The sequence below is a fragment of the Cydia fagiglandana genome, chromosome 12, assembly GCF_963556715.1.
Source record: "Cydia fagiglandana chromosome 12, ilCydFagi1.1, whole genome shotgun sequence".
Taxonomy (NCBI): Eukaryota; Metazoa; Arthropoda; class Insecta; order Lepidoptera; family Tortricidae; genus Cydia; species Cydia fagiglandana.
The window spans coordinates 6779299-6805307 of record NC_085943.1 but is presented as its reverse complement, the minus strand read 5'-3'; the positions used below and the strand labels follow the sequence as shown (position 1 = coordinate 6805307).

At 39.1% G+C, this 26009-nt stretch overlaps 3 protein-coding genes across 3 annotated transcripts in view; all 3 read left to right on the top strand.

Moving 5' to 3' along the window:
- Nucleotides 1-6357: 6357 nt before the first annotated feature.
- Nucleotides 6358-7697, top strand: LOC134669222 (Krueppel-like factor 6). Its single transcript, XM_063526736.1, has one exon. It carries the CDS (start codon nt 6695-6697, stop codon nt 7553-7555), a length of 861 nt encoding a protein of 286 aa, XP_063382806.1. The 5' UTR covers nt 6358-6694; the 3' UTR covers nt 7556-7697.
- Nucleotides 7698-11344: 3647 nt separating this feature from the next.
- Nucleotides 11345-12702, top strand: LOC134669221 (Krueppel-like factor 6). The gene has a single exon (XM_063526734.1). The coding sequence runs from the start codon at nt 11730-11732 to the stop codon at nt 12588-12590; it is 861 nt and encodes a 286-aa protein (XP_063382804.1). The 5' UTR covers nt 11345-11729; the 3' UTR covers nt 12591-12702.
- An 8538-nt stretch (nt 12703-21240) lies between these two features.
- The window catches only part of LOC134669332 (unconventional myosin-IXAa-like), a 51672-nt gene continuing 46903 nt past the window's right edge, over nt 21241-26009 (top strand). Inside the window, exons 1-2 of the mRNA XM_063526844.1 lie at nt 21241-22093; nt 23602-23745. Of these exons, the coding sequence (XP_063382914.1) occupies nt 22058-22093; nt 23602-23745 (180 nt within the window). The 5' untranslated portion in view covers nt 21241-22057. The remainder of the gene's footprint in view (nt 22094-23601; nt 23746-26009) is intronic.

Sequence of the window (26009 nt, the reverse complement as noted above, 5' to 3'; positions counted from 1 at the left end):
TTTTAACTAAATCAAAGATGTAGACCATCCCAAATTTAATATAAATCGGTTCAGCGGTTATTGATTTCCCGTACAAATTTCCACGCCACTTTTCACACCTTCAAAAGATGATTTTGGTTATAAGATCTATCCTATGTCCTGTTCCGGGACGCAAACTATTTCTATACCAAATTTCAACGAAATCGGTTCAGCGGTTAAGCGTCAAGAGGAGTTTAAAAAAAACCGACCGAGTGCGAGTCGGACTCGCGTATTAAGGGTTCCGTACATTAAGTCCGACTCGCGCTTGACTGCACATTTCTAATAGGTTTTCCTGTCATCTATAGGTAAAGAACTATTTTGTGTATTCAGACAGACAGACATACAGACGCACGAGTGATCCTATAAAGATTCCGTTTTTTGCTTTTGAGGTACGGAACCCTAAAAAGATTTCTTTAATTTTGTGGAATGTTTTCAATGTGATACCTTAAATGGATTCAGCAACCCAGATTTATACGAAAACGATACCATACACGGCCTAGCACCTTCACTGATGTAGATATATCAAGATAAAATTGAGAGCCCTAAATAAACTTTCAAGAGCGGATATCTCAAAAACTATTCAACATATCGAAAAAATTGACGGAATAAACTTGTAACAAATTAAATTAACTTTCATTTTGTATAAGTGGCCATGTCGCTAAGATGCATAGTTTCCGAGATATAATCGAAAAACCGGAAAATGGGACATTCAAAGCCCCCTCTCTTCCCCCCGCTCAAGGGCTACGGCCGGGGACTTTTGATATGTTCACCTCCTAACTTGTCCAAACCAAGTTACAGAGTCAAAAATTGTGTTCCGAGCATTTCCCTCTACAACTTTTTTGAGCATTCGTTGGCTGACCTAAGTAGCTTATTGCATTTCTTTAAAAACTTTTCTGTAAAAGGTTGACGGGTGTTGGGTGTTTATATGGTTTTGGTCGATTATTATCATTTGCATCGCCCATGATGACTTACTAGAATTACTTACGAGCACACGAGACACTAATAGTAGTTTGACAAACCTTGGTTTTCAAGAGGTATTTTATATTGACATTTGCTGTCACAAATTTGCTGTCAGATTTAGTCGCAAACCGCACGCAAAGTGCACACAAATGTGTCGACACCTTGTTACGGAAAAGTGTACACACGGCGACGACACTTTGTTTCGAAACAATTCTAGACACATTGTGTGGACTCTGTTACGACACATCTGACATTTAGTTACCACTTTGATGATTCTGCGACTGGAATGGTTATATGGGAATGTTGTTGTAGACTTTTTTTTCCGAAAACCGTTTTGCTCGTCCTTTAAAATGTTAAATTTGTCTAAGAAACGTTCGATTCTGTTGTACATGGCTCGTTCGTAAATTTTTGCCACGACTGGGATTAATGTAATAGGACGGTAATTTCCTAATTCCGACTTGTTACCTTTCTTAAATATTGGTTTAACAACAGATTTTTTTAATATCGTAGGGAATGTGCCTTGTTCGAAGGATTTGTTAATCAAATACGATAGATGGAACGCCAGTATTGGTGAAATACTCTTTATGATTTTGGTCGGTATTTCGTCAAATCCAGTAGAGGGGGTATTTTTAAGAGAGCATATGATTTTATATATTTCACTTGGATCAGTAGGGGTTAGAAACATACTGTTTTGTTGAGATTTAAAGGTAATTGGCTTTGCGAATTGTTGGCTGTTATTAGACGATTGGTTTATATTAATATAATAATCATTAAATTCCTCTGCAATGTCTTGAGGCCTATGTAATTGGATGTCATGCCTATCTGTAATACTAGTTATCTCTTTTTTAGATGTTTGATTGTAACTACCTTTGATTACGTTCCACGCAGCTTTGCATTTATTCGATGAGTTTGATATGAATTTAGTATTTTGTATTTTTTTCGAGTGAGAGATACATTTCTTAAGTATTCGTGTATAGTTATGCAGCCGTTCTTTATTCAGGTCTTTATTTTGTGTACTTTTTTGATATTTAAGGAACAGTTTTCTTTTCGTAACACAACATCGCTTAAGTGATTTCGTAATCCATTTCAGCTTTCTATTTGCGTTAGATATTTTGATTTTTATTACAGGAAAGCAAAGATTGTGGAATAGTACTATAAGATCATGAAATACGGTAAATGCTTTATTTGAACAATTTTCATCATAAATTTCAGAGAATGAGAGCTGACTGACATGATTTTTAAATATGAGGATATTTTCTTCGCTATAGTCTCGTTTTGTAGAGTACCACTCGCGTATGTAATTATTTATTTTAGTGGGAAAAGTTACTATTTGAGCTGTGTTATGGTCTGAGAGACCTAATTGTACAGTTGTCCCTTCCGCCGATTTTATGCTGCTAATTATATGGTCTATGCAATTATTTTTGCGAGTAGGTTCATTTATATGACTAAACATATTACCTATAGTTATCCAGAAGAGCAAAATAGTCCTTTGTTGTGTTATTTTTAATTAACGTATTAATGTTGAGATCGCCACATATAATAACTTTTTTACGACAATTAGCTTTAGATCGGAGAAACTTTAGCATTTTCTCAAATTGTTTAAAAAATGAATTGATGTTCGAATCAGGAGTTCTGTATAGGCACACTACTATCAAATTACAGTTATGTATTTCGATGCCACAACATTCAAATTCTCGTTGGATTGAAAATGTTTGTATGATAGGTATGTCATCTACATCAAGAGTTTTATCAGCAACAATGGCGACACCGCCTCTCTTCTTAGGTCTAGAGTAAAAGGAGACTAATTCATAGTCTTTGAGAACAAGATTGTTTTCGATACTAGAGGACAGGAACGTTTCTGAGAGGCAGATTACATGTGGAGCAGTTCCTTCATTTTTAAAACTATCTAGGATTAATTCCAATTCGTCAACTTTTGATAAAACACCAGCTATATTTTGGTGGAATAAGCGAAAAGTATCATGTTGAGACACGAAAAGTCCGATTTTGTGAGTCGCTTGCGTTTATATCGTTTAGGTGGCTTATAAACTTGATCATAGAAAAGAGCACCTACATCTTGTACTTACACAAGATGTCCTCTAATGCTTACCTATATCTTTTATCGCCTATTCTTATTGATCTTATTTAATATCTGATTGAGACTTATATTTTTAAGTTTAGGTAAATATTGTACATTCATACACAAATTGACTAAGCCCCACAGTAAGCTCAAGAAGGTTTATGTTATGGGTCCCTACTACGAAAAAAACGGTCAAGTGCGAGTTCGTTTAACTCGCGCACCAAGGGTTCCGTACAAACTTTAAATTTTCTCATGAAACTATAATCACGAAAGACTTGTGTCTATACTAAGCATAATTGTGTACAGCGCCATCTATCGGAATCTATGCGCTCCCTGTATGTATGTTCGTTTCTTAGGGATAATTTTTTATCTTGTGAACCGAGATCAACCATTTTTATTTTATTTGAAAGAAGGAGTTTTAGTGTAATCTCATAGAAATGATAATGTGTATTTTAAATTTAACTTTAAATTAACCAATTGATAATAAGCAGAGGGCGGAATTGCTCATGGCAAAAATCAAACGTCAATAGAGTTGGAACGTTGAATTTTATCGACTTTCTCAGCTATCGATAAGTTCAGACACCTTTTATAATAAGCTAAGCTAAGACAACGATAGGTAGGTAAGGTACAGGTACATATAATATATAAATACTTAAATACATAGAAAACACCCATGACTCATTTGTCATCTAGATATAGTTATCTATCTATCCAGGGAATTTGGAACGGTCAAATCTGTTATCATGCACAGAGTGAATGATGCCACGCCAGCGCCACAATACGCCGTACGCCCAATGACTCACTCTGGGTCCAAACACCACATGGTTTTTACGTTTTACGTTATTTACGCTGTGAAACAACTCTAATGGAATTTTATCAGAGCCAAGCTCGTGGTGGAAATGGAAGCGGATATGCTTCCTTAGTAGCTTTTTGCAAAAATAAATACATTTTTATCAAACGCAACTGTAGGTACATGTCAGCATCAAAACTAGCTGATCAGAAGTACCTATGCCTCAAAAGTATCTAAATACCAATCTTTAAATTAAATCTTTAAAAAGAGTTACCGTCTCTAAAAGCTCTAACAATTAGACTGTTGTAAATATGTATCGTTATTTGGAAAAGTATTCCAAAATGTCAGTTATAGATGGTCATAGCAAATCTTGTCAGTAGAAAAAGGTGCGAAATTCTAAATTTCTATGAGACGATATCCCTTCGCGCCTACATTTTTCAAATGGCGGGGCGACTTTGACGCATTCTACCTAGCAATGTACAAATTGCAGAACATTCCCAAAAAGCGGAAACGTTCTCGAGAATGTTCTCAGAACATTCCTGCAACATGGAAATTATTGTTTAAACAAGAGAATATACTTGAAATAAAGTTTAAATAGGCATAACTTAAAACTAAATGTTATTATGCATATATTATTGTCTATTACAGTTAGCTATCTTGTTGATGTGATAAATTTACCAATAAGTTGCTTAAATTCTCACTGTATATCAGAGAACATTTCGACTTTCGACAATTTTTTCCAAAATTTTTTTTTAGTTTCATTAGAATGTAGAGGCCTCTATTTCCCGCCATGCCAAAACTCAGCGCGCTCGGACCAACTTGAAAAAATTAAAAAAAAAGTCGGCCATTTTGATTTTTTTTAATGCAGTTTGTTTTGTCTCGGGGCCCTCTATGACATTTGGTCGAGCACCCCCCACCTATCACGCACCGTTTAAAAGTTGCCATACAAAACAAAAGTGGCTTGTTTTCCCGCAATTGTAGCATTTTTCCAAAAAAATAAATTCATAGGTATCTAGGGGACCCCGAGATTCCGTGACCAAAATTTCAGCGCGCTAGAACAAAATTAAAAAAGTTAAAAAAAAAGTCGGCCATATTGAAAAAAAATGGGAGCGTCAAAAACTGCCAGGGTCCCTCTATGACATTTGGTCGAGCACCCCCCACCTAAGTCTGACCGTTTGGCCGGGCCGTCATACATTTTTCTGACCGGAAGCGGACGACCAAAAGTCGGAATTTTCTGGGGGTAAGGACTACACCTAAACTATCGTGAATATTCATGTTATAAACTACGATAAATAAATAAATTCTCATTCTCGAGAACATTCTCAGAAGTTACCGAGAATTTCTCATGTGGAAAGTTTCGCAACTTTGGAAAGTTCTCGTGCGTGCATTGCTAATTCTACCCCAAATTGTGGGAAAATGCCGATGACAGGGTCAAGTGGAGGAAACGTGGGGAGGCCTTTGCCCATCAGTGGGAAACCAAAGAAGGCTAAAAAAAGTGGGAAGACACTCCTGACTTCGGGTAAACTCGGCTCCGAGCAATTATTAGGGTTGGCACCACCTGACGTCCTTTTGCGTGCACGACCACTAATAAGATAATGCCTTGTATTTTGACAACCCTAAATAGCCGAAAGGGATAGTGAAAGGGATAGCATATATGATTCGTCCCTAAATCGCTGTCAACATCTTTTGAAAATTGTAATGTTATTTCTCCTATTTAGCTTGCCTACCATGTATATATTTCAAGACGAAGACTCTAGATGTCGGGTCAGTCAACAAGCCATATTGATAACAGAGAAAGTGAATGATCCGCCGGTAGGTAAATAGCGCACATACTTAATTGATATTTTTCTATTTCTTATCAGAAATAATAATGGCATATGGTAGCTACTGGGTGAATTACCTACTGACATGGAATTTTACAAACAGTACCAATTAAGAGTTTAAGTATGTTTTTAATGTCAACGTCTGCACCAGTTATAATAAAAATTGGCAAGTAGAAAGCTTAAACATCTTTAGGGTTGGATGTAAATATAATTTATCCTCCTGGTGGTGGTAGCGAGGAAATGACACAGATGGAATCCCACGCGGGCGGAGCAGCGTACACACTATACACGGCTAGCTAATTCGTAATTAGGTATTCCGAGTACCTACTAGGTAGGTACCTATCTAACAACTGACAATAATAAAGAACTAAAAAATATTAATTAATATTATTTATTTGAAATGAAATGGAATGTATTTAGGTATTTGTCAGAATATGGTACATTGATGTGATCTTGAATTAGAATAAATGCAGTGCCATCATATTCTACCGTGAAGTTGGTGTCCAATACTTTATACTTAGTTTTGTTATTTCAGATGAAAAAAATACGCAAGGTGTTCAGTGATTTTATTAACAGAATAGTTACGCGGCTACCTACAGAATATATTAAGAATATACAAGACTTCTGAGCTGCGGAAAAATGTCGCGCACCTGCGAATTAATTGTTGTTTACAAACAATTCCACGACACAATCCGTCTGTTGCACCACGCGCGTCGGGCCAGTACGTCTGATAAGGTTTAATCTGGCCGAGCTCTGCGGACATGGATCCGCCGATAATCGCCGATCGCGGTTATCACGCGTCCGCTGCTCGCCGGCGGCGCGCGCGCAGTCCTCACACTCACTTCGCTCCCGGCCGCTCCACAGCCGGCTGCCTGGCTCCATATACGACTATCTTTACCAAAATCCACTAAATATAACGCTATACGGACACTTGCATTGTAAGTTAAATTAAAGTCAACTTTAAATATTACATACTCACTTTTAAATGCATCTTAGTGAATTTTAGTTGATTATTTCAGGAGCACCATGCTACGCGACGGCAGCAGTGCGGTCAGCGAGGACGTCCTCCTTAGCGACGAGCTCCTCTTCGAGTACTCGCCGGCCGAGAGCCTCATCAACTTCGAGCTGCCGAGCCTCGGCTCCGGCTCCGACGCTGACGACTGGCAGTTCAGTGACTTGGACATAAATTGTGATGCGTTTGTGAGTAGTAGCGTAAGAAATACGGACGATGCGAGATCTCGATCGCCAGTGCTATTCGATTTCGCCGATTTGGACAATACTTTCGATTTCGATGAGTTCCTGATGGAAGCTTTGAGTAGTGACCGTTCGAATGACGCGCCGCACTCGGGCTCCGAGACCACGGACAGCAGCGAGGAGTCACTGGGGAGGCTGTCGGTTCTGGGCATCGATTTAGAGTCGATGCGAGTACAAGAAAGCATCTACGAACCCGAGGAGGATGCGTCGAAGCGGGAGACAGAGCCGAAGACTGAGAAGCGTTCGTGGGGCGAGCCGCAGTTCTGTCCGACGATGGGAGTGTTCCGGTGTCCAGTGGAAGAGTGCGGGAAGGTGTACGCGAAGGCGTCGCACGTGCGCGCGCACCTGCGGCGGCACAGCGGCGAGAAGCCGTACCGGTGCACGTGGGGCGGCTGCTCTTGGCGGTTCGCACGCTCCGACGAGCTGGCGCGCCACCGCCGCAGCCACTCCGGCGACAAGCCCTACCGGTGCGGCGAGTGTGGGAAGCGTTTCGCCCGCTCCGACCACCTGGCCAAGCACGGCCGGGTGCACGCACGCCGCGCCGCCGCGGCCGCCGCTGCTGCCGCTGCCGCGGCGGCCAACGCGGCCAGAAGACCTACCTCTTACGGGTATCGGACGCGAAGACTTGTGTGATTAACGAATCTCCTAGGATATGGACCTACAAGTATTTATTTTGCGCGGGCGCGAAATATTTATGTGAACTTGTCAGATGTCATTTTAAAATGTGTTTTGTGACTCATATTTGATTTAGACTTAAAAAGATAAGTAACTTAAGAACAACACATCTTAATAGGTAGGTAAATGAGTTTGAAGTATCGTCTCGTTGGCTATGTAGAACTGTATGTGCATATGATTATACCTAATCATAAGATTCAAGTCATAGTTACGGTCTGTGCTAAAATTACAGATGTTTAATTAATATTTTATTTCTTAACAAGGAACATTATCTGAAATGACTATTTCAATATAATGAATATTTCTATTTCAATGACTGATGGATTGTTATATCAAGAAGGCAAAAAACTGATTCTCAATGTAGTTATGTGAATGTGATATACATAATACTTATACCGAATATAAAAGCTCATGTTTAAATTCGGTCAAAATACTTTAAAGTTTGTTGTTGAGAAAATAATTTAATACTCGTATCTTTGATAGGAAAGTGGATAGGTATATAGTTTTTAATATATTATTTTATTAATATTTTACACGTCCCGTACCCGGCGTACCTACTTCTATTAATGTAATTTAATACATAAAATGCATCTTAATTATTAATTGTACATACATAAATCTAGATTTTTTTATATAAAATTGATATAATGGTATTTTTATATTTATCAAATAATATAGATTCAGGGGTGTTGGGGTGAGATGGATTTCAAAATTAATTATTCATTGAGACATTTACACTATACAGACAACAGCTAAAAATTAAATAGTTATATCATGGTACTTATGCAAGATTAACTCTATTAGGTATATGATCTATCTATATGAATAATCTGATTAATACTTAATACTAATATGTGCAGATAATAGCGCACGTAGAGATAGAGAAGTGTGCGTGAGGAGAAATTAATGATAAAAACCAAAATATCAAAAATTGTTTATGCAATAAGAAGATAACGCAAGGTGCCATGTTTAATAATTACCTCGTAAGGGCAACGTACTCCAATAGTCATACAAAGTCATAGAGACTTGCTCAATAACATTAACGTTAATAATTACCTACATAATAAGTAAAACGCAGTTATTTATATAAAAGATAATAAGTGAATGAAGACTGTTTTGATGCAGATTTAAAAGCAATGAAGTCGTGAGTAGGGAATGCAAATCGGTTATAACCGTAACCGAAATATTCGGTTATAACCGAATATTTTGACAAAATTTCATAACCGAATATTGGAAACTCGAATAACCGGTTACGGTTATTTTCGGTTATTTATTTGTGACTTAAATTCTATGTTTTTATCGTCTAATAACTACAAAATCCTACCTAAAAAGGCAAAGCCTGTGACACCTGTGACTATAATTTTTGTCATTCGTGTACTTTAATAATAAAGTATTACTTCCCTTATTATTTTTATTGAATATTGTATCACGTCCAAGGTCATATTTTACTTTTACTGTAAGCATTGTGTGTGTTTTATTAAAAAACGAAGACTTATACTCATATTCCCTAATACTGTACCTTCGTTTTCGTAATGTTTTAATGACTTCATTGTTATTTTATCATTTTTTGTCGAAAATAACCTTAACCGATTATAACCGATATTCGTTTACTTTTCGGGCATAACCGTAACCGAAACCGGTTATGAAGTTTGGCCGGTTATTGCATTCCCTAGCCGTGAGCCGGGGAGCGGGCGTCGGCAAGAAACTCCAGCAATCAATCAATTACCACCATTATCTACTAACGGCCCTTCCGCTTCATTCATGGATATGTGACGAAAACAACGCGTCTCACGCTCCAGTATCCCTTCCTTTACAATACGTACCAATACACATAAACATACAACAATAAAGAAAGCGGAAAGTTTTTTAAGAAGTTGGTTGGTTGGTTGGCACAGAATAAATAATAGAGCTATTACTATCAGAAGACTCACTCTCTAACAAAACGCGTCTGTTACGATCAGCACATATATGGCCGCTAGGTGCCGACAGCGCCACGGCGCGGCGGCTTATCGCTTTCCCCAAAATTGGGGCGGAACGGATGTACTTTTAGCTACCTGTAGAACAGCGACGAAATCGCGGAGTGAGCCACGCCTGGTATTGGTACAGATTGCTGAATTTGACGCGGTTATCACACTGATGCGAATTCTGTACGCCCGCTCCGGTGTGGACCAGAAAAGGACTGTAGGCTTGTTTGCCACCGATTCACTAGGAATATTATAAGTCATCTTGCTTTTTGTGACAAATAAAATAGATTTTTTTTAACTTTTTTGAATGTATCCTGTTTAGTGTTTGGCCCTATTGTTTAACTGGGGGTGACTGATTTATTGAAGCATTAATCCACCGTTTGTACTTATTAAAATTATCACTATTTACTACTTGCTTGATTTAGTAACACAACACGAATGTTAATACATAGTTTGTAATATACAGTCAACACGAACGCCACAATAATTAATATGTGTACAAATATTGCAAAGAAATATGGTGATATTATAGACGACCAAAAGTCGGAATTTTCTGGGGGTAAGGACTACACCTAAACTATCGTGAATATTCATGTTATAAACTACGATAAATAAATAAATTCTCATTCTCGAGAACATTCTCAGAAGTTACCGAGAATTTCTCATGTGGAAAGTTTCGCAACTTTGGAAAGTTCTCGTGCGTGCATTGCTAATTCTACCCCAAATTGTGGGAAAATGCCGATGACAGGGTCAAGTGGAGGAAACGTGGGGAGGCCTTTGCCCATCAGTGGGAAACCAAAGAAGGCTAAAAAAAGTGGGAAGACACTCCTGACTTCGGGTAAACTCGGCTCCGAGCAATTATTAGGGTTGGCACCACCTGACGTCCTTTTGCGTGCACGACCACTAATAAGATAATGCCTTGTATTTTGACAACCCTAAATAGCCGAAAGGGATAGTGAAAGGGATAGCATATATGATTCGTCCCTAAATCGCTGTCAACATCTTTTGAAAATTGTAATGTTATTTCTCCTATTTAGCTTGCCTACCATGTATATATTTCAAGACGAAGACTCTAGATGTCGGGTCAGTCAACAAGCCATATTGATAACAGAGAAAGTGAATGATCCGCCGGTAGGTAAATAGCGCACATACTTAATTGATATTTTTCTATTTCTTATCAGAAATAATAATGGCATATGGTAGCTACTGGGTGAATTACCTACTGACATGGAATTTTACAAACAGTACCAATTAAGAGTTTAAGTATGTTTTTAATGTCAACGTCTGCAACAGTTATAATAAAAAATGGCAAGTAGAAAGCTTAAACATCTTTAGGGTTGGATGTAAATATAATTTATCCTCCTGGTGGTGGTAGCGAGGAAATGACACAGATGGAATCCCACGCGGGCGGAGCAGCGTACACACTATACACGGCTAGCTAATTCGTAATTAGGTATTCCGAGTACCTACTAGGTAGGTACCTATCTAACAACTGACAATAATAAAGAACTAAAAAATATTAATTAATATTATTTATTTGAAATGAAATGGAATGTATTTAGGTATTTGTCAGAATATGGTACATTGATGTGATCTTGAATTAGAATAAATGCAGTGCCATCATATTCTACCGTGAAGTTGGTGTCCAATACTTTATACTTAGTTTTGTTATTTCAGATGAAAAAAATACGCAAGGTGTTCAGTGATTTTATTAACAGAATAGTTACGCGGCTACCTACAGAATATATTAAGAATATACAAGACTTCTGAGCTGCGGAAAAATGTCGCGCACCTGCGAATTAATTGTTGTTTACAAACAATTCCACGACACAATCCGTCTGTTGCACCACGCGCGTCGGGCCAGTACGTCTGATAAGGTTTAATCTGGCCGAGCTCTGCGGACATGGATCCGCCGATAATCGCCGATCGCGGTTATCACGCGTCCGCTGCTCGCCGGCGGCGCGCGCGCAGTCCTCACACTCACTTCGCTCCCGGCCGCTCCACAGCCGGCTGCCTGGCTCCATATACGACTATCTTTACCAAAATCCACTAAATATAACGCTATACGGACACTTGCATTGTAAGTTAAATTAAAGTCAACTTTAAATATTACATACTCACTTTTAAATGCATCTTAGTGAATTTTAGTTGATTATTTCAGGAGCACCATGCTACGCGACGGCAGCAGTGCGGTCAGCGAGGACGTCCTCCTTAGCGACGAGCTCCTCTTCGAGTACTCGCCGGCCGAGAGCCTCATCAACTTCGAGCTGCCGAGCCTCGGCTCCGGCTCCGACGCTGACGACTGGCAGTTCAGTGACTTGGACATAAATTGTGATGCGTTTGTGAGTAGTAGCGTAAGAAATACGGACGATGCGAGATCTCGATCGCCAGTGCTATTCGATTTCGCCGATTTGGACAATACTTTCGACTTCGATGAGTTCCTGATGGAAGCTTTGAGTAGTGACCGTTCGAATGACGCGCCGCACTCGGGCTCCGAGACCACGGACAGTAGCGAGGAGTCACTGGGGAGGCTGTCGGTTCTGGGCATCGATTTAGAGTCGATGCGAGTACAAGAAAGCATCTACGAACCCGAGGAGGATGCGTCGAAGCGGGAGACAGAGCCGAAGACTGAGAAGCGTTCGTGGGGCGAGCCGCAGTTCTGTCCGACGATGGGAGTGTTCCGGTGTCCAGTGGAAGAGTGCGGGAAGGTGTACGCGAAGGCGTCGCACGTGCGCGCACACCTGCGGCGGCACAGCGGCGAGAAGCCGTACCGGTGCACGTGGGGCGGCTGCTCGTGGCGGTTCGCACGCTCCGACGAGCTGGCGCGCCACCGCCGCAGTCACTCCGGCGACAAGCCATACCGGTGCGGCGAGTGTGGGAAGCGTTTCGCCCGCTCCGACCACCTGGCCAAGCACGGCCGGGTGCACGCACGCCGCGCCGCCGCGGCCGCCGCTGCTGCCGCTGCCGCGGCGGCCAACGCGGCCAGAAGACCTGCCTCTTACGGGTATCGGACGCGAAGACTTGTGTGATTAACGAATCTCCTAGGATATGGACCTACAAATATATTTTTTTGCGCGGGCGCGAAATATTTATGTGAACTTGTCAGATGTCATTTTAAAATGTGTTTTGTGACTCATATTTGATTTAAATAGACTTAAAAAGATTTTAAGTAACTTAAGAACAACACATCTTAATAGGTAGGTAAATGGGTTTGAAGTATCGTCTCGTTGGCTATGTAGAACTGTATGTGCATATGATTATACCTAATCATAAGATTCAAGTCATAGTTACGGTCTGTGCTAAAATTACAGATGTTTAATTAATATTTTATTTCTTAACAAGGAACATTATCTGAAATGACTATTTAAATATAATGAATAATCTATTTCAATGACTGATGGATTGTTATATCAAGAAGGCAAAAAACTGATTCTCAATGTAGTTATGTGAATGTGATATACATACTTATGCCGAATATAAAAGCTCATGTTTAAATTCGGTCAAAATACTTTAAAGTTTGTTGTTGAGAAAATAATTTAATATCTTAGATAGGAAAGTAGATAGGTGTATAGTTTTTAATATATTATTTTATTAATATTTTACACGTCCCGTTCCCGGCGTACCTACTTCTATTAATGTAATTTAATACAGAAAATGCTTCTTAATTATTAATTGTACATACATAAATCTAGATTTTTTATATAAAATTGATATAATAGTATTTTTATATTCATCAAATAATATAGATTCGGGGGTGTTGGGGTGAGATGGATTTGAAATTAATTATTCATTGAGACATTTACACTATACAGACAACAGCTAAAATAGTCATATCATGGTACTTATGCAAGATTAACTCTATTAGGTATATGATCTATCTATATGAATAATCTGATTAATACTTAATACTAATATGTGCAGATAATAGCGCACGTAGAGATAGAGAAGTGTGCGTGAGGAGAAATTAATGATAAAAACCAAAATATCAAAAATTGTTTATGCAATAAGAAGATAACGCAAGGTGCCATGTTTAATAATTACCTCGTAAGGGCAACGTACTCCAATCAACAAAGTCATAGAGACTTGCTCAATAACATTAACGTTAATAATTACCTACATAATAAGTAAAACGCAGTTATTTATATAAAAGATAATAAGTGAATGAAGACTGTTTTGATGCAGATTTAAAAGCAATGAAGTCGTGAGTAGGGAGTGAGTATTAATGCAAATCGGTTATAACCGTAACCTAAATATTCGGTTAGAACCGAATATTTTGACAAAATTTCATAACCGAATATTGGAAACTCAAATAACCGGTTACGGTTATTTTCGGTTAAGTATTTATTTGTGACTTAAATTCTATGTTTTTATCGTCTAATGACTACAAAATCCTGCCTAAAAAGGCAAAAGCCTGTGACACCTGTGACTATAATTTTTGTCATTCGTGTACTTTAATAATAAAGTATTACTTCCCTTATTATTTTTATTGAATATTGTATCACGTCACGTCCAAGGTCATATTTTACTTTAACTGTATTTTGTGTGTTTTATTAAAAAACGAAGACTTATAGGTACTCATATTCCCTAGTACTGTAGGTACCTTCGTTTTCGTAATGTTTTAATGACTTCATTGTTATTTTATCACTTTTTGTCGAAAATAACCGTAACCGATTATAACCGGTATTCGTTTACTTTTCGGGCATAACCGTAACCGAAACCGGTTATGAAGTTTGGCCGGTTATTGCATTCCCTAGCCGTGAGCCGGGGAGCGGGCGTCGGCAAGAAACTCCAGCAATCAATCAATTACCACCATTATCTACTAACGGCCCTTCCGCTTCATTCATAGATATGTGACGAAAACAACGCGTCTCACGCTCATGTATATCCTTTCCTTTACAGTACGTACCAATACACATTAACATACTTATACAATAAAGAGAGCGGAAAGCTTTTTAAGAAGTTGGTATTGGCACAGAATAAATAATTTTGTTTCTTGATCGGGACACTCTTGACAGAGCGGTCGTGGTCATCATTGGAAGTCTCCCTTTGTGACACGTTTGACGGCTCGCCTCCACTCCTCCCTGACGGCTGCGCGTTTAGCGCATTCGTGCAAGGGGCCGTCCATTGCTGCCTTTATTTGGTCCGTCCACCTCATGGGCGACCTTCCTCGCGCTCGGGTACCTTCTACTCTGCCCTGCACTACCAGTCGCTCTATGGACACATCTCCACGTCGAGAAACGTGTCCAAAGAAAGTGAGGATGCGAGCTTGAACGATGGAGGATAGACGCTGCTTGATGCCGAGCTCTTGGAGTATGGAGACGTTGGTGCGGTGTTCGGTCCACGATACTCCAAGCATTCTTCGCCAGCACCACATTTCCAGGGCATCCACCCTCTTCCTCTCACTCTCCCGCAGGGTCCATGTCTCAGCGGCGTAGAGAAATATGGGGAATACGAGTGCTCTAACGAGCCGGATTTTTGTGGATTTTGTGATGTTACGATTCCGCCATATTTTTCGTAACTTGTCCATAGCGCTTCTAGTAATTGCCATACGACGTTTGATCTCGTCTACACATCCTCCGTTGTTGGAATAAATAATAGACCTACTATCAAAACGCGTCTGTTACGATCAGCACATATATGACCGCTAGGTGCCGACAGCGCCACGCGCAGCTTATGGCTTTCCCCAAAATTGGGGCGGAACGGATGTACTTTTAGCTACCTGTAGAACAGCGACGAAATCGCGGAGTGAGCCACGCCTGGTATTGGTACAGATCAAGGGTCTACCGCGAACACCGAAGTTCGCCATTTGCAGGCATCTTTCTCTGTTACTCTAATAACTCCTTAATTGGAGTAGAGGAGAAAGATGCCCGCAATTTGCTAACTTCGGTGTTCGCGGTAGCCCTAATGCCGAAATGCTGAATTTGACGCGGTTATCACACTGATGCGAATTCTGTACGCCCGCTCCGGTGTGGACCAGAAAAGGACTGTAGGCTTGTTTGCCACCGATTCACTAGGAATATTATAAGTCATCTTGCTTTTTGTGACAAATAAAATAGATTTTTTTTAACTTTTTTGAATGTATCCTGTTTAGTGTTTGGCCCTATTGTTTAACTGGGGGTGACTGCTTATTGAAGCATAATCCATTGTTTGTACTTATTAAAATTATCACTATTTACTACTTGCTTGATTTAGTAACACAACACGAATGTTAATACATAGTTTGTAATGTACAGTAGGTAAACACGAACGCCACAATAATTAATCTGTGTACAAATATTCCAAAGAAATATGGTGGTATTTTAGTTAATGATACCTAATTGAGAGTCAATTTAAATTATCTATTGTCATATTTTTTGCGGTGCTATGCGACATACGAGCCCCGATGCAAATGATTTCGTCTAGTTCCGCGCAACAATTTTGTTTATTTTAATAAATTTTACACATGAACATATAATGACCCAGTAATGGGAACCATAATAGCAATGTTTAATTTAGTTTATTTTGATCGTATAATAAAATTGCATGAGTCTTTTATTGCTGAAAAAAAGGAGTTATCAAAAACGTTGTCCAAATCATATTGTCCTCTCTTACAGCACTGCTGCATGCATGGGCTCAAAACAAAATTTTCAGTACATTGGCAGAGCCCTATTGCTTTCCCTGGTAATAGCCCTTTTCACATATGTTGTAATCCTACCCGTCAAAAAAATAATAAAAAAAATTTTTTTTTTCTTTCAGTACAAACGGTATTTCTTGTATTTGGATTTAGTTATTGCAGAGTATTACCATATAAAATTAAATTACATTAGTATAAGCATTAAATATTAGTAATTTTTAAACAAAAACATTATTTTTGAACAAACGCAAGAACCTCAAAAAATGGGGTCACCTGACGAAAACATATGCATCGGGGCTCGTAAGCGCCAGCCGCCATAAGGTACCTTTTGCAGTGGAACGTCACAAATAGGTAAAAGCATAGTGTATATGCGCTGTTTATTTATTGTAAATACAAATATTCTTAGGTCATTGGTCTTGAAAATAGAAGAGTTTTCTTAAAAATTTTCGAATATAGCATGTGTTAGTTATTTCATAAAAATGAGAGATGAACTCAAATGTGTTTGACTGGACCTATTTATCAATTATTTAAGACTTATTGTTAACTTATTTAATAGATAGCGGCACACACCCTCATCACATAAGTTATTTAATCTATCTTTTTTCAGGACAGTTAGCAACAAGAATAACGAGATAGCAAAAAGTGTCCACAAAAGAATATATCGTGGGGTAACAAGCAAAAGTCACTAACTCATCATCATCATAATTTAAGAGCATGGCTCTTGTCGGTGGAGTATGCGCCAGTTTTCGCAGTCCTCGGCCAGGTTCTTTAGTTCTGTAAGACACGACATTTGCTTTTGCTTTTAGTTGTTGTGTATAGCTCGTGGTTTTCTTTTTCCTCTCCTAGCTTCGATTTTGCCACTAACTAACTAACACCATTGAAATTAATGGACAATAAACCGTGTTACAAGTGTAATAAAGTGCATTGTTACTTTAATTTTTTGATAGTACTTAGTGACTTTTGCTAGTCACCCGACGAAATGTAATAACTCGTTTCATATGTATATGTCGCAGTAAGATAGATAAAGCCGTTATATAGTTATAACTCTAGGGATATAATTATATGACGTAACATAGTTATATGAAAGCGATTCATTACTATCTTACTAGGTATATAACTATAATACGGCTTTAGTTTAGTGATATAGTTATATTACTGGATTAAGTTTAGTGATATAGTTATATTACTGGATTGAGTTTAGTGAAATAATTGTAGGTAGGAGTGCAGCAGTGCGGCGGAGGTATAGTTATATCCCTAGGGATATAGTTATATGCCGTATAATACTTTTTAGCAATATTACGTAAAAGTACAGGTCGATTCACGAAAGCTGGCGCGAGATTTCTACTGAGTGACAGCTATTTTCATTGAAATTCTGTCAAATCTCGCGCCAGCTTTCGTGAATCGATCGCTATGCCTCATAAACCCTTAAAAATAGCAGCATGAAAATATATATAATAGTTATCTTACTAGGAATATGATTATAATACGGCATATAACTATATCCCTAGGGATATAACTAAACCTCCGCCGCACTGCCGCACTCCTAATACCTACAATTACTATCTTACTAGGAATATGATTATAATACGTAGTTACGTACTATACGGCATATAACTATATCCCTAGGGATATAACTATACCTCCGCCGCACCGCTTCACTCCTACTTACAATTATTTCACTAAACTTAATCCAGTAATATAACTATATCACTAAACTAAAGCCGTATTATAGTTATATACCTAGTAAGATAGTAATGAATCGTTTTCGTATAACTATGTTACGTCATATAATTATATCCCTAGGGTTATAACTATATAACGGCTATATCTATCTTACTGCGACATATATATATAGTCTGTGCGGAAAGAAAAGAGTCGTGGATTGTACGGGGCCACAGCAGACTCTACCTACAGACTAGTACAGACCCTACAGTCCTGCAGTAATATGAAAGCGCCGCAGGCCAATGCAACAAATGCTGAGGTTCTGTGTGTACCCAAACCACAGAATAAATAATAGTACTACCGTACAGAAAGGAAGCTTCCTACAAAACCGAAGTTTGACAGCGGTTCAGGGTCGAATCATGCTATCCCTTTCTAATATATGACACTATCCCTTTCGGCTATTTAGGGTTGTCAAAATTCAAGTGATTATCTTATCTGTGGTCGTGCACGCAGAAGGTAGTCAAGTGGTGCCAACCCTAATAATTGCTCGGAGCAATGCTGAGCCGAGCGGAGCCGAGTTTGACCGATCTCAGGAGTTTCGCACCCCTGCCCAAACCAAAAGTAGGAAATGGAACTCTATTACAAAGCTTCTACTGTCCGCGTCTGCTACCGAACTATATCAAGAACAATGTATAGTTTATTGATAAGGTAGATACAAATATTAAAAATGAAAATAAACTAACTTATCTATAAAATAAAACTAAATTAAAACTAAAAACTAAAGAACATATATAAATAAACATAAACATAATTCAAAAAACACGCGTGTATTTCGTGGTTATATCAGTAACTTACCTATAACACGCCTAGGGTGCCTAGCCAACATGCCAATTGTTTGCGATACGACAACGAAACGCTATCTGTCTCTCTATCGCACTAATATGTAAGAGTGATAGAGAGACAGAAAGCGTTTAGCTGTCGTAGCGCAAACGATTTGAATCTTGGATAGGTCTGAGTTTAATCCTTATACGGGCAGAGGCTATTTTAGCAACTAAATACAATTACTTAGAATCTGAGTTTCAGTTCTTTGTAATAAAGTTCAAAATGAGTTGACTTTATTAAAACTATGGCTTACTTTTTTCCCGGGATACTACAAATTTACCTCTCATTGTTTTACTACTAGGTATCTAACACAGTAGGCGCCTAGCGAAATCTTATTAACATTTGCTTTGCAACGTCGTCGTGAGCATAAAGCGTCGCCTGCTGCAGGACTGCAGGTTATGGCTCTTCTACACGATGGCCCAACTCCGGCCACTCCAGGGGATGAATTTATGCGTTAGAGGGAGCAAGTGATCATTCTACCGCATGACTGCGTCCCTTGGAGTGGCCGGCGCTGGGCCATCCTGTAGAGGAGCCCTTACAAATGTATAATTCTGTGAGAGAATGATGGTAATTTAATTATCAGTACCTACCTCTTACCTGGTTATTATTTTCATCGCCAAACATCCCGCTGCCTCCTTTCTATAGACGTTTAGATTAGAACCAGCCCGGTGAATTCATTTTTGTACCTCTTCGATCTTCGATACAGTTACCAGTTACCACACTACACTGAAACGGAATGAATACTCTGAGCCCTCTAAGGAGTCTGAGGCTGAGGAGTGAGGAATGGCCCAAAGAAAATACCTATAGGTAACTTATCTCATTTGGTTGATTAGAAGAATATAAACATCCTTGCGGATTTTGCTTTGAAACGAAGTCTCCTTCGCGCTCTTGCGTTGTACATAGGTGTTGCCATGTATATGAAGAAAAAAAAACAAACGAAAAACCCATAGACTTATAATATATATAGACGGTGTCATAGCGAGCTGTCACTGTTGCCACTTTTGTTTAGTGTACGATTAACAATGAGGCCCACGTTGCTGTAGCCATGTCGATAAAGTCATATCGATAAACTATCGACATTTCTTGCAATTTTAATTGTACTTCAAAGGCTTAACGATACCTAAAATGACCAAAAACGCTTTTATTCTTTATTGTGGTTATCAGATCACAATTTTATAGTCACGCCCCAGCAGGGAACCAAGGGAAAGTTCAGATATTTAATTAAAATACATAAATACCTCCTAAAATAGGTGTTCCGCAATAATTGAATTATATTATTATATTATAATATATTCATTATCCATTAGCATTTCAATTATGTTTATGTTTAACGAAGATATTGAAGCTTCAATTAATCGCTATTTCGTTCCGCTGTGTAGCGTTTATCGATATATAACATGATTAAAATCGACTTTTCACATCCCTAAAAGAGCACACATATACGCTTTTACGCACACATACACAGCCTGGGCGCATCAAGAAAGGCAACACTTGATTTGAAGTCCACCTTGTCAACAGTATGGTTGTCCTTTTTTGACCAACGGCATTTTAAAAGAGCGAGGAGAGAGAAATGATACTAGTTGCTGCGTCGTGAAAGAGAACAGAAAACGTTGGGCCCTTGGAAAAACCTTTTCCTCTTTTCCTTTTATAATACATATTATTATATTTGCTTTCATTCATTACTTGAAATGTTCATTTATTTGTGCATTTATTCAAAAGAATGATTGAAAGAACTTTTGATATGAAATAAATGTAAAAGCTGTTACGGACTACTACACCGCACCGCACTACGGTCAAAATACCTCTTTCTCGCTCTAACTTATAGCTGCGTCCTTCACGCAAGTACGGCGATCACCTAAAAGCTAAAACAGACTATCGCACCGCAACGTTGATGCGCCGCACACATAAGTGAGAGCGAGAAAGAGATATTTCTTTCTTTTACACACTATCTTAAGCCCCCTCCACACTCGTGCGCGAATCGCGGCGCGAAGCCGCGAACGCAAGTGTGGCGTCGATTTTCGTAGACAGCGAAATCGACTCCACACTCGCGTTCGCGGCTTCGCCCGCGATTCACGCACATAGTCTGGAGGGGGCTTTAGAGCTAGTAACTATAGTTTGTCAAAGGATTGTCTCATTTCAATCATAGAGAGAGACAATCATACTATCTTTGTCTTACACTAGTACTAGCACCCAAAAGAAAAGGACGGACTGGTTCTATATATTATTAAATGCTCTAAGCACACTCAAAGAGAATATAACCACTTGAGTACACTATCGATAAGTGCGCCGCACCGCACCAAGGTTGCGATACGGTGCGGTGCGGTAGTCTGTTGCAGCTTTAAGTAGTGTAGCGTGTAGTAGCAGCATTACAGATACAGATAAAATATTTAAAAACGTTTTATTTTATTTTACGTAGTCTATGCTTAACTCTATGTAATATTGTCTATGCTATAATACTGCCAAGTACGAATGCTAAAACAATGTGAAGAATGCCATACATTTCAAATGCACTTTGAAATAATTACATTTAGATACACGATTCAATTCTACCAGACACAAATAAAAATGGTGGTTCTGTAGTTCAGATTAGTCCAAGAAAACAATTTCTGTAACTTGAAGTAAAATATTAATGATAACAGAAGCTTTATAAAGTGAAAAACGTTTTCATGATCATAAAAATTGCAGAAGTTCAACGGGTGTGATTACGTGGTGTGTTAACAAAAGTCGTGTTTGACAAATAACAGGTTGTTGGAGACACCGATTTCGCTGCACTTTTAAATGGTGTTATTTTTATCTGTAATAAGATTATTTTATTTGCATTAACGTGTGCTTACCGGTGGCTAATTCGTCCGTTGAAGCGTTTACCGAGGAGCTATACTGAAGAAACAAAAAGAGAGTTCCAAAAGACCATTCCAATTAATCAGCATGTGACCCAAATCTAAGATTTCTCTTCTTTGTGTTCTACGGGTCCGAGCATTTTACAAATAGAGAGGCACCAGGATATCAGACAAGCCGTAGCAACGCCACAAGAGACCAGTATTTGTCGGGATATGACATTTTATGGACCTGTCACGGTTGAGTTCAGCTCTCTGGGGGTCAGGTGCACGAGACCCGCTTTTCAGCAATATTGTCTAAATACAACATAAATGCACGCTCGGACTTTACTGCAGTCAATCTTTTTGCGATTATAAGTGCTCGTACCAGGAAAATAAATACCTTGTGTTGTTTAAATGTCCATTCGCATGTTTGTGTGTGCTCAACAAGTGTACAGTGGTAGTGCAACATGAGGATCAAGGAGTCACCGCTGACATCAAGCTGCCAGCATTAGGATGCCACAGGATGGCTCACGCAGAAAATCACAGATACATTGTGCAGGTCAGTGACATGGCATTTTCAAGGCTAGCTGCCACAGGATGCTCAAACAACATTTTGATAAGGTTTTAGTGATATAGCTAACAGTGGTATGAAAATTTACTCTTAATTTAGGACTAATATGTTAAATTGTAATTTATAAAGTCATGATTTGAGAGACAAATCCTTTTCAAAATACCAAAATTATTTAGAATGAAAATACAATGATCAGTTCATTTTTAACCAATATAAATCAATCTATAAAAAGACCAATTATATACTATACATTTTCAATATATAAGTAGTTGTTTTATCCTACTTTAAAAAAAAACATTGCATTGATTCTCCATCAGTTAGGCCATTTGCTTTCATATAAAAATGTCATACAAGTTACAAACATAATATAAACTATAGCCTGTTCCCCAAAGGTTTATGTGAAAATTAAATTGGTTTAATTAAGATAATGTTACTGCCCCGAACAAAATTATGTAGTCTCAAAAATTTACATACCTGTTAGATAACATTCTGTTATAGTACTTATACTGTGAAACCTCGATAGTTTACTTGGTGCGCTAACATTTTCGCTCTTCAATGTCTTTATGAATGGTGAAGTTCCTGATAACTTAATAAGAGTAGATTATCTTTTAAATTTAGTAAAAAATTTAGTATTTTAGTAAAAAGTATTTCTACAACATACTAAAAACGCATCTATGATATGCAGAGTTGCTCTAACTTCCAGTAAAGCGAATTTTCCAGTAATCCGCTCTATTGTGTCAGCGTTAGTGCCTGGTTAGTGAGATTGTATTGCAGTTACCTACACTACTCTGTACACTAGGTGGTGGTGGTGGTGGTGGTGGAAATAACGTTAGACATTCCCTCAGAAAAGGCCACTGGTGTACCTCATATCTATGTGTCGAACTTGCAGCATAATATATAGAGCAGGGAAAAGCTAATTTTGCAAATTTCTTACTTTCATTTTTGAAAGGCATAGCACCAAACCGTCTGTCAACATTAAAGGATTTACAAAAATTTATCATTTGAAATTGAAAATATTCATTTGACTGTTTAGAGTGTTTTCACACTGTCCGATCCGATATTGGATGTCGTAAGGAAGTAAAATGTAAAAAATATATGATTCTCTGTATTTATTTCTTATTTTGGATTGGACAATGTAAAAATGCTCTTAGTGCCATTGATCAGTCCGTTAAATATGGTTGGTGCATCCCTTACTTTATATCCTGAGATCACAGCAAGGTTTTTTCCCTTCTTACATTCCATGAGCCAAAAGCAAGGACTTACAGACTGGATTTGGTTTAAAGATTAGTGACCCCTGTTCTATGGAAATCAATTCATGTCACTAATCCAGTGTAGCACACTATGCCAGGCTACCCCAAGTTTTACCTGAGTAAGACGGTATGAAATGGGTATCATAGAAAATGCTAAGTAGCACATAGTCAAAGAGGGGATGTTATAATATTTATCTTTCAAAATTATATAATGTACTTATTATAAAATGTGTTTTTATTGTTTAGGTGTTTGTGGGTGCACTCTCAGCACAATATGAGGCTCTGTCAGTGGAAGCGTCCAAACAGACAAGCTCCGATGAGATAGTTTGTTGCATTGCTGACAAACTAAACTTAAACAATGGCTCCGGAGGACCATATGAATTGGCAGAGGTAAGTAGACATATTTTTAAATTTAAAAAATGCTGCTTGATTTTCCAAGAAACTTAAAGAATGATTCATCTGTAATAAAAACAATAACAAACAATAAGCAAAATTTAACTAGAAAACTATGAAATTTAAAGGCAGAATAAACATACAAAATGAAACTCATATCACAGAATAACTAATAGTACTACCATACTCATGCTTCAATCCTACATTGAAAGTCTAAATAGAGTGCTCTCGATATCCGATGAAGCTTTTTACGACTTTCTAGCATAGCATAGAATGAGGGATTTCGGCACGGCCTGTGTAATGTTCATCCTGTACTGTCCTGCCTAGAGTCGTGTCGTCGATAAAAAACATGCCATTAATATGGAGCAAAAACAGCGTTGAGAACACAGAACCTTGCAGAACGCCAGTGTTAATGTCCATGCTATTGGAGCAGTTTCTGTCTACTATAGCTCTAAAAGCTAGCAATCCGTTTGCATGGTAACTTTGACAAACCCGGTCGCTTTGCTATATCCAACTGCCAATGTCTCACCTTGACTATCATTGGCCCACTGGCGTGTGAGATACAGTCGCCATCAGATATATCGGAGCGGCCAAGGTGTTCATAAATATCTGAACACGCCTCTATTGTCAAGGCATTAGAGTGCGCGTTCAGATATTGTGAACACCTTGGCCGCTCCGATATATCTGATGGCGACTGTACATCGTGTGTGTGAGATTGGCTTTCTCTTTTCCACTGTGGGCCAGATGGGCCAGGTTTGCCTATCTTGGCGCCCCCTCATGGACGGCTCCTGGGCCACGTACTAACGTGCCCCTCTGAACCTCTCCCCCCTTCCTAGTTACGCCACTGATGCTTTTATACTATTATTTACATTTACATTTTACATATAAATGTTAATGTATGTCATGCAATCACATTCCATAAGTGGATCTACTAGTTGTAGATAAAGAGAAACTTAATAGCCCACTTAAATGTATAAAGGCTTGGCCACATACAGAGCGCGACGCAGCGCCGCGTCCGCGCCGCGTCCACGCCGCGCGACCGCGGCACATGCTAACAGGTTACCGACGTCAAACAGACTGCGTCCCGCCGGTATCACGCCCCGCTTCTGTCGCGCCCCGCGCCGCGCGGCTCCTTGCGTCCGCGCGGCGCGTGCGCAGCGCTGCGCCGAGCGAACGCGGCGGCCCGCCGCGTCGCGCAAGGTCACATCAGTAGGATCGGACGTTAGGCAGCGAGCGGTGCGCCGCGTTCCCGCGCGGCCGCGCCGCGTTCCCGCGCGGCCGCGCCGCGTTCACGCGCGCCTTGAGGGCGTGTTGAGAGCGTGAGGCCGGCGCGATCGGCGCGCGCCCTGTTTGACCAGGCTTCGCGTCGGCATCACGCGGCGCTGCGTCGCGCTCTGTGTGTGGCCAAGCCTTTAAAAACAAAACAGAACAATTTCAATTACAACTGATACAATTACTTTTGATGCAAACAAAAGATATCTTTATCTTAAAATAAATTCCATTTCGAAAGAGGCCAACTATCTGAAGTGATTTGGAATTACTCCAATACACCGGACGGTCTAGCATGACTTCATTCTCACGCGCGACTCCATGCTGTATGCAGTCGCGCGCGATAACGCAAAGTCATGCTAGAAGGTCTAATATGTTTCAGCAGATTTGTAAAGGAGTAACAGGAAACAATGATAACCTTTTTTGTCTTAGTCACTCCAATAGACATATCCTTATTGTTTGTCATATTACATCATTAGTCACATTAGATTCCGAGATGCATTCCTCGCTGCACCTGTGCCGTGGGCCGAGTATGCCCTTAATTATTAAATGTAACACTTGACTCTCTGGCTTATAGGTGTTATTTTGTTATGCAAAACGTGTTGATTAGTTTATTTGCTATTGTAGTGTTACTTAGAAAATTTCCATGTCCATTGCAGTGACAATACATACTTATGTTATATTGAAAAGGGATAAGTGGTTAGTGATTTGGAGCTACTTTACCACAGACAGATACACATATAAATGATATTAATTAAAAGTAATTATGTAAAATTGTAATTCATACATATCACGAGTACCATGTGAACTCGGTGGAAGAAAACATCGCGAGAAGGCCAGCCTGATCCCAACAAGGCCTAGTCTAGGTTCTTTTCTGAGTTAAATAGATCGACACCAATCGCATTCGTAAATATTTGCATGAGTACAGTCAGCAGCAGAAGTTGCTCAACGGGCGAGGTGTACAAAATGATCTTGACGAGACTTTATTGTTA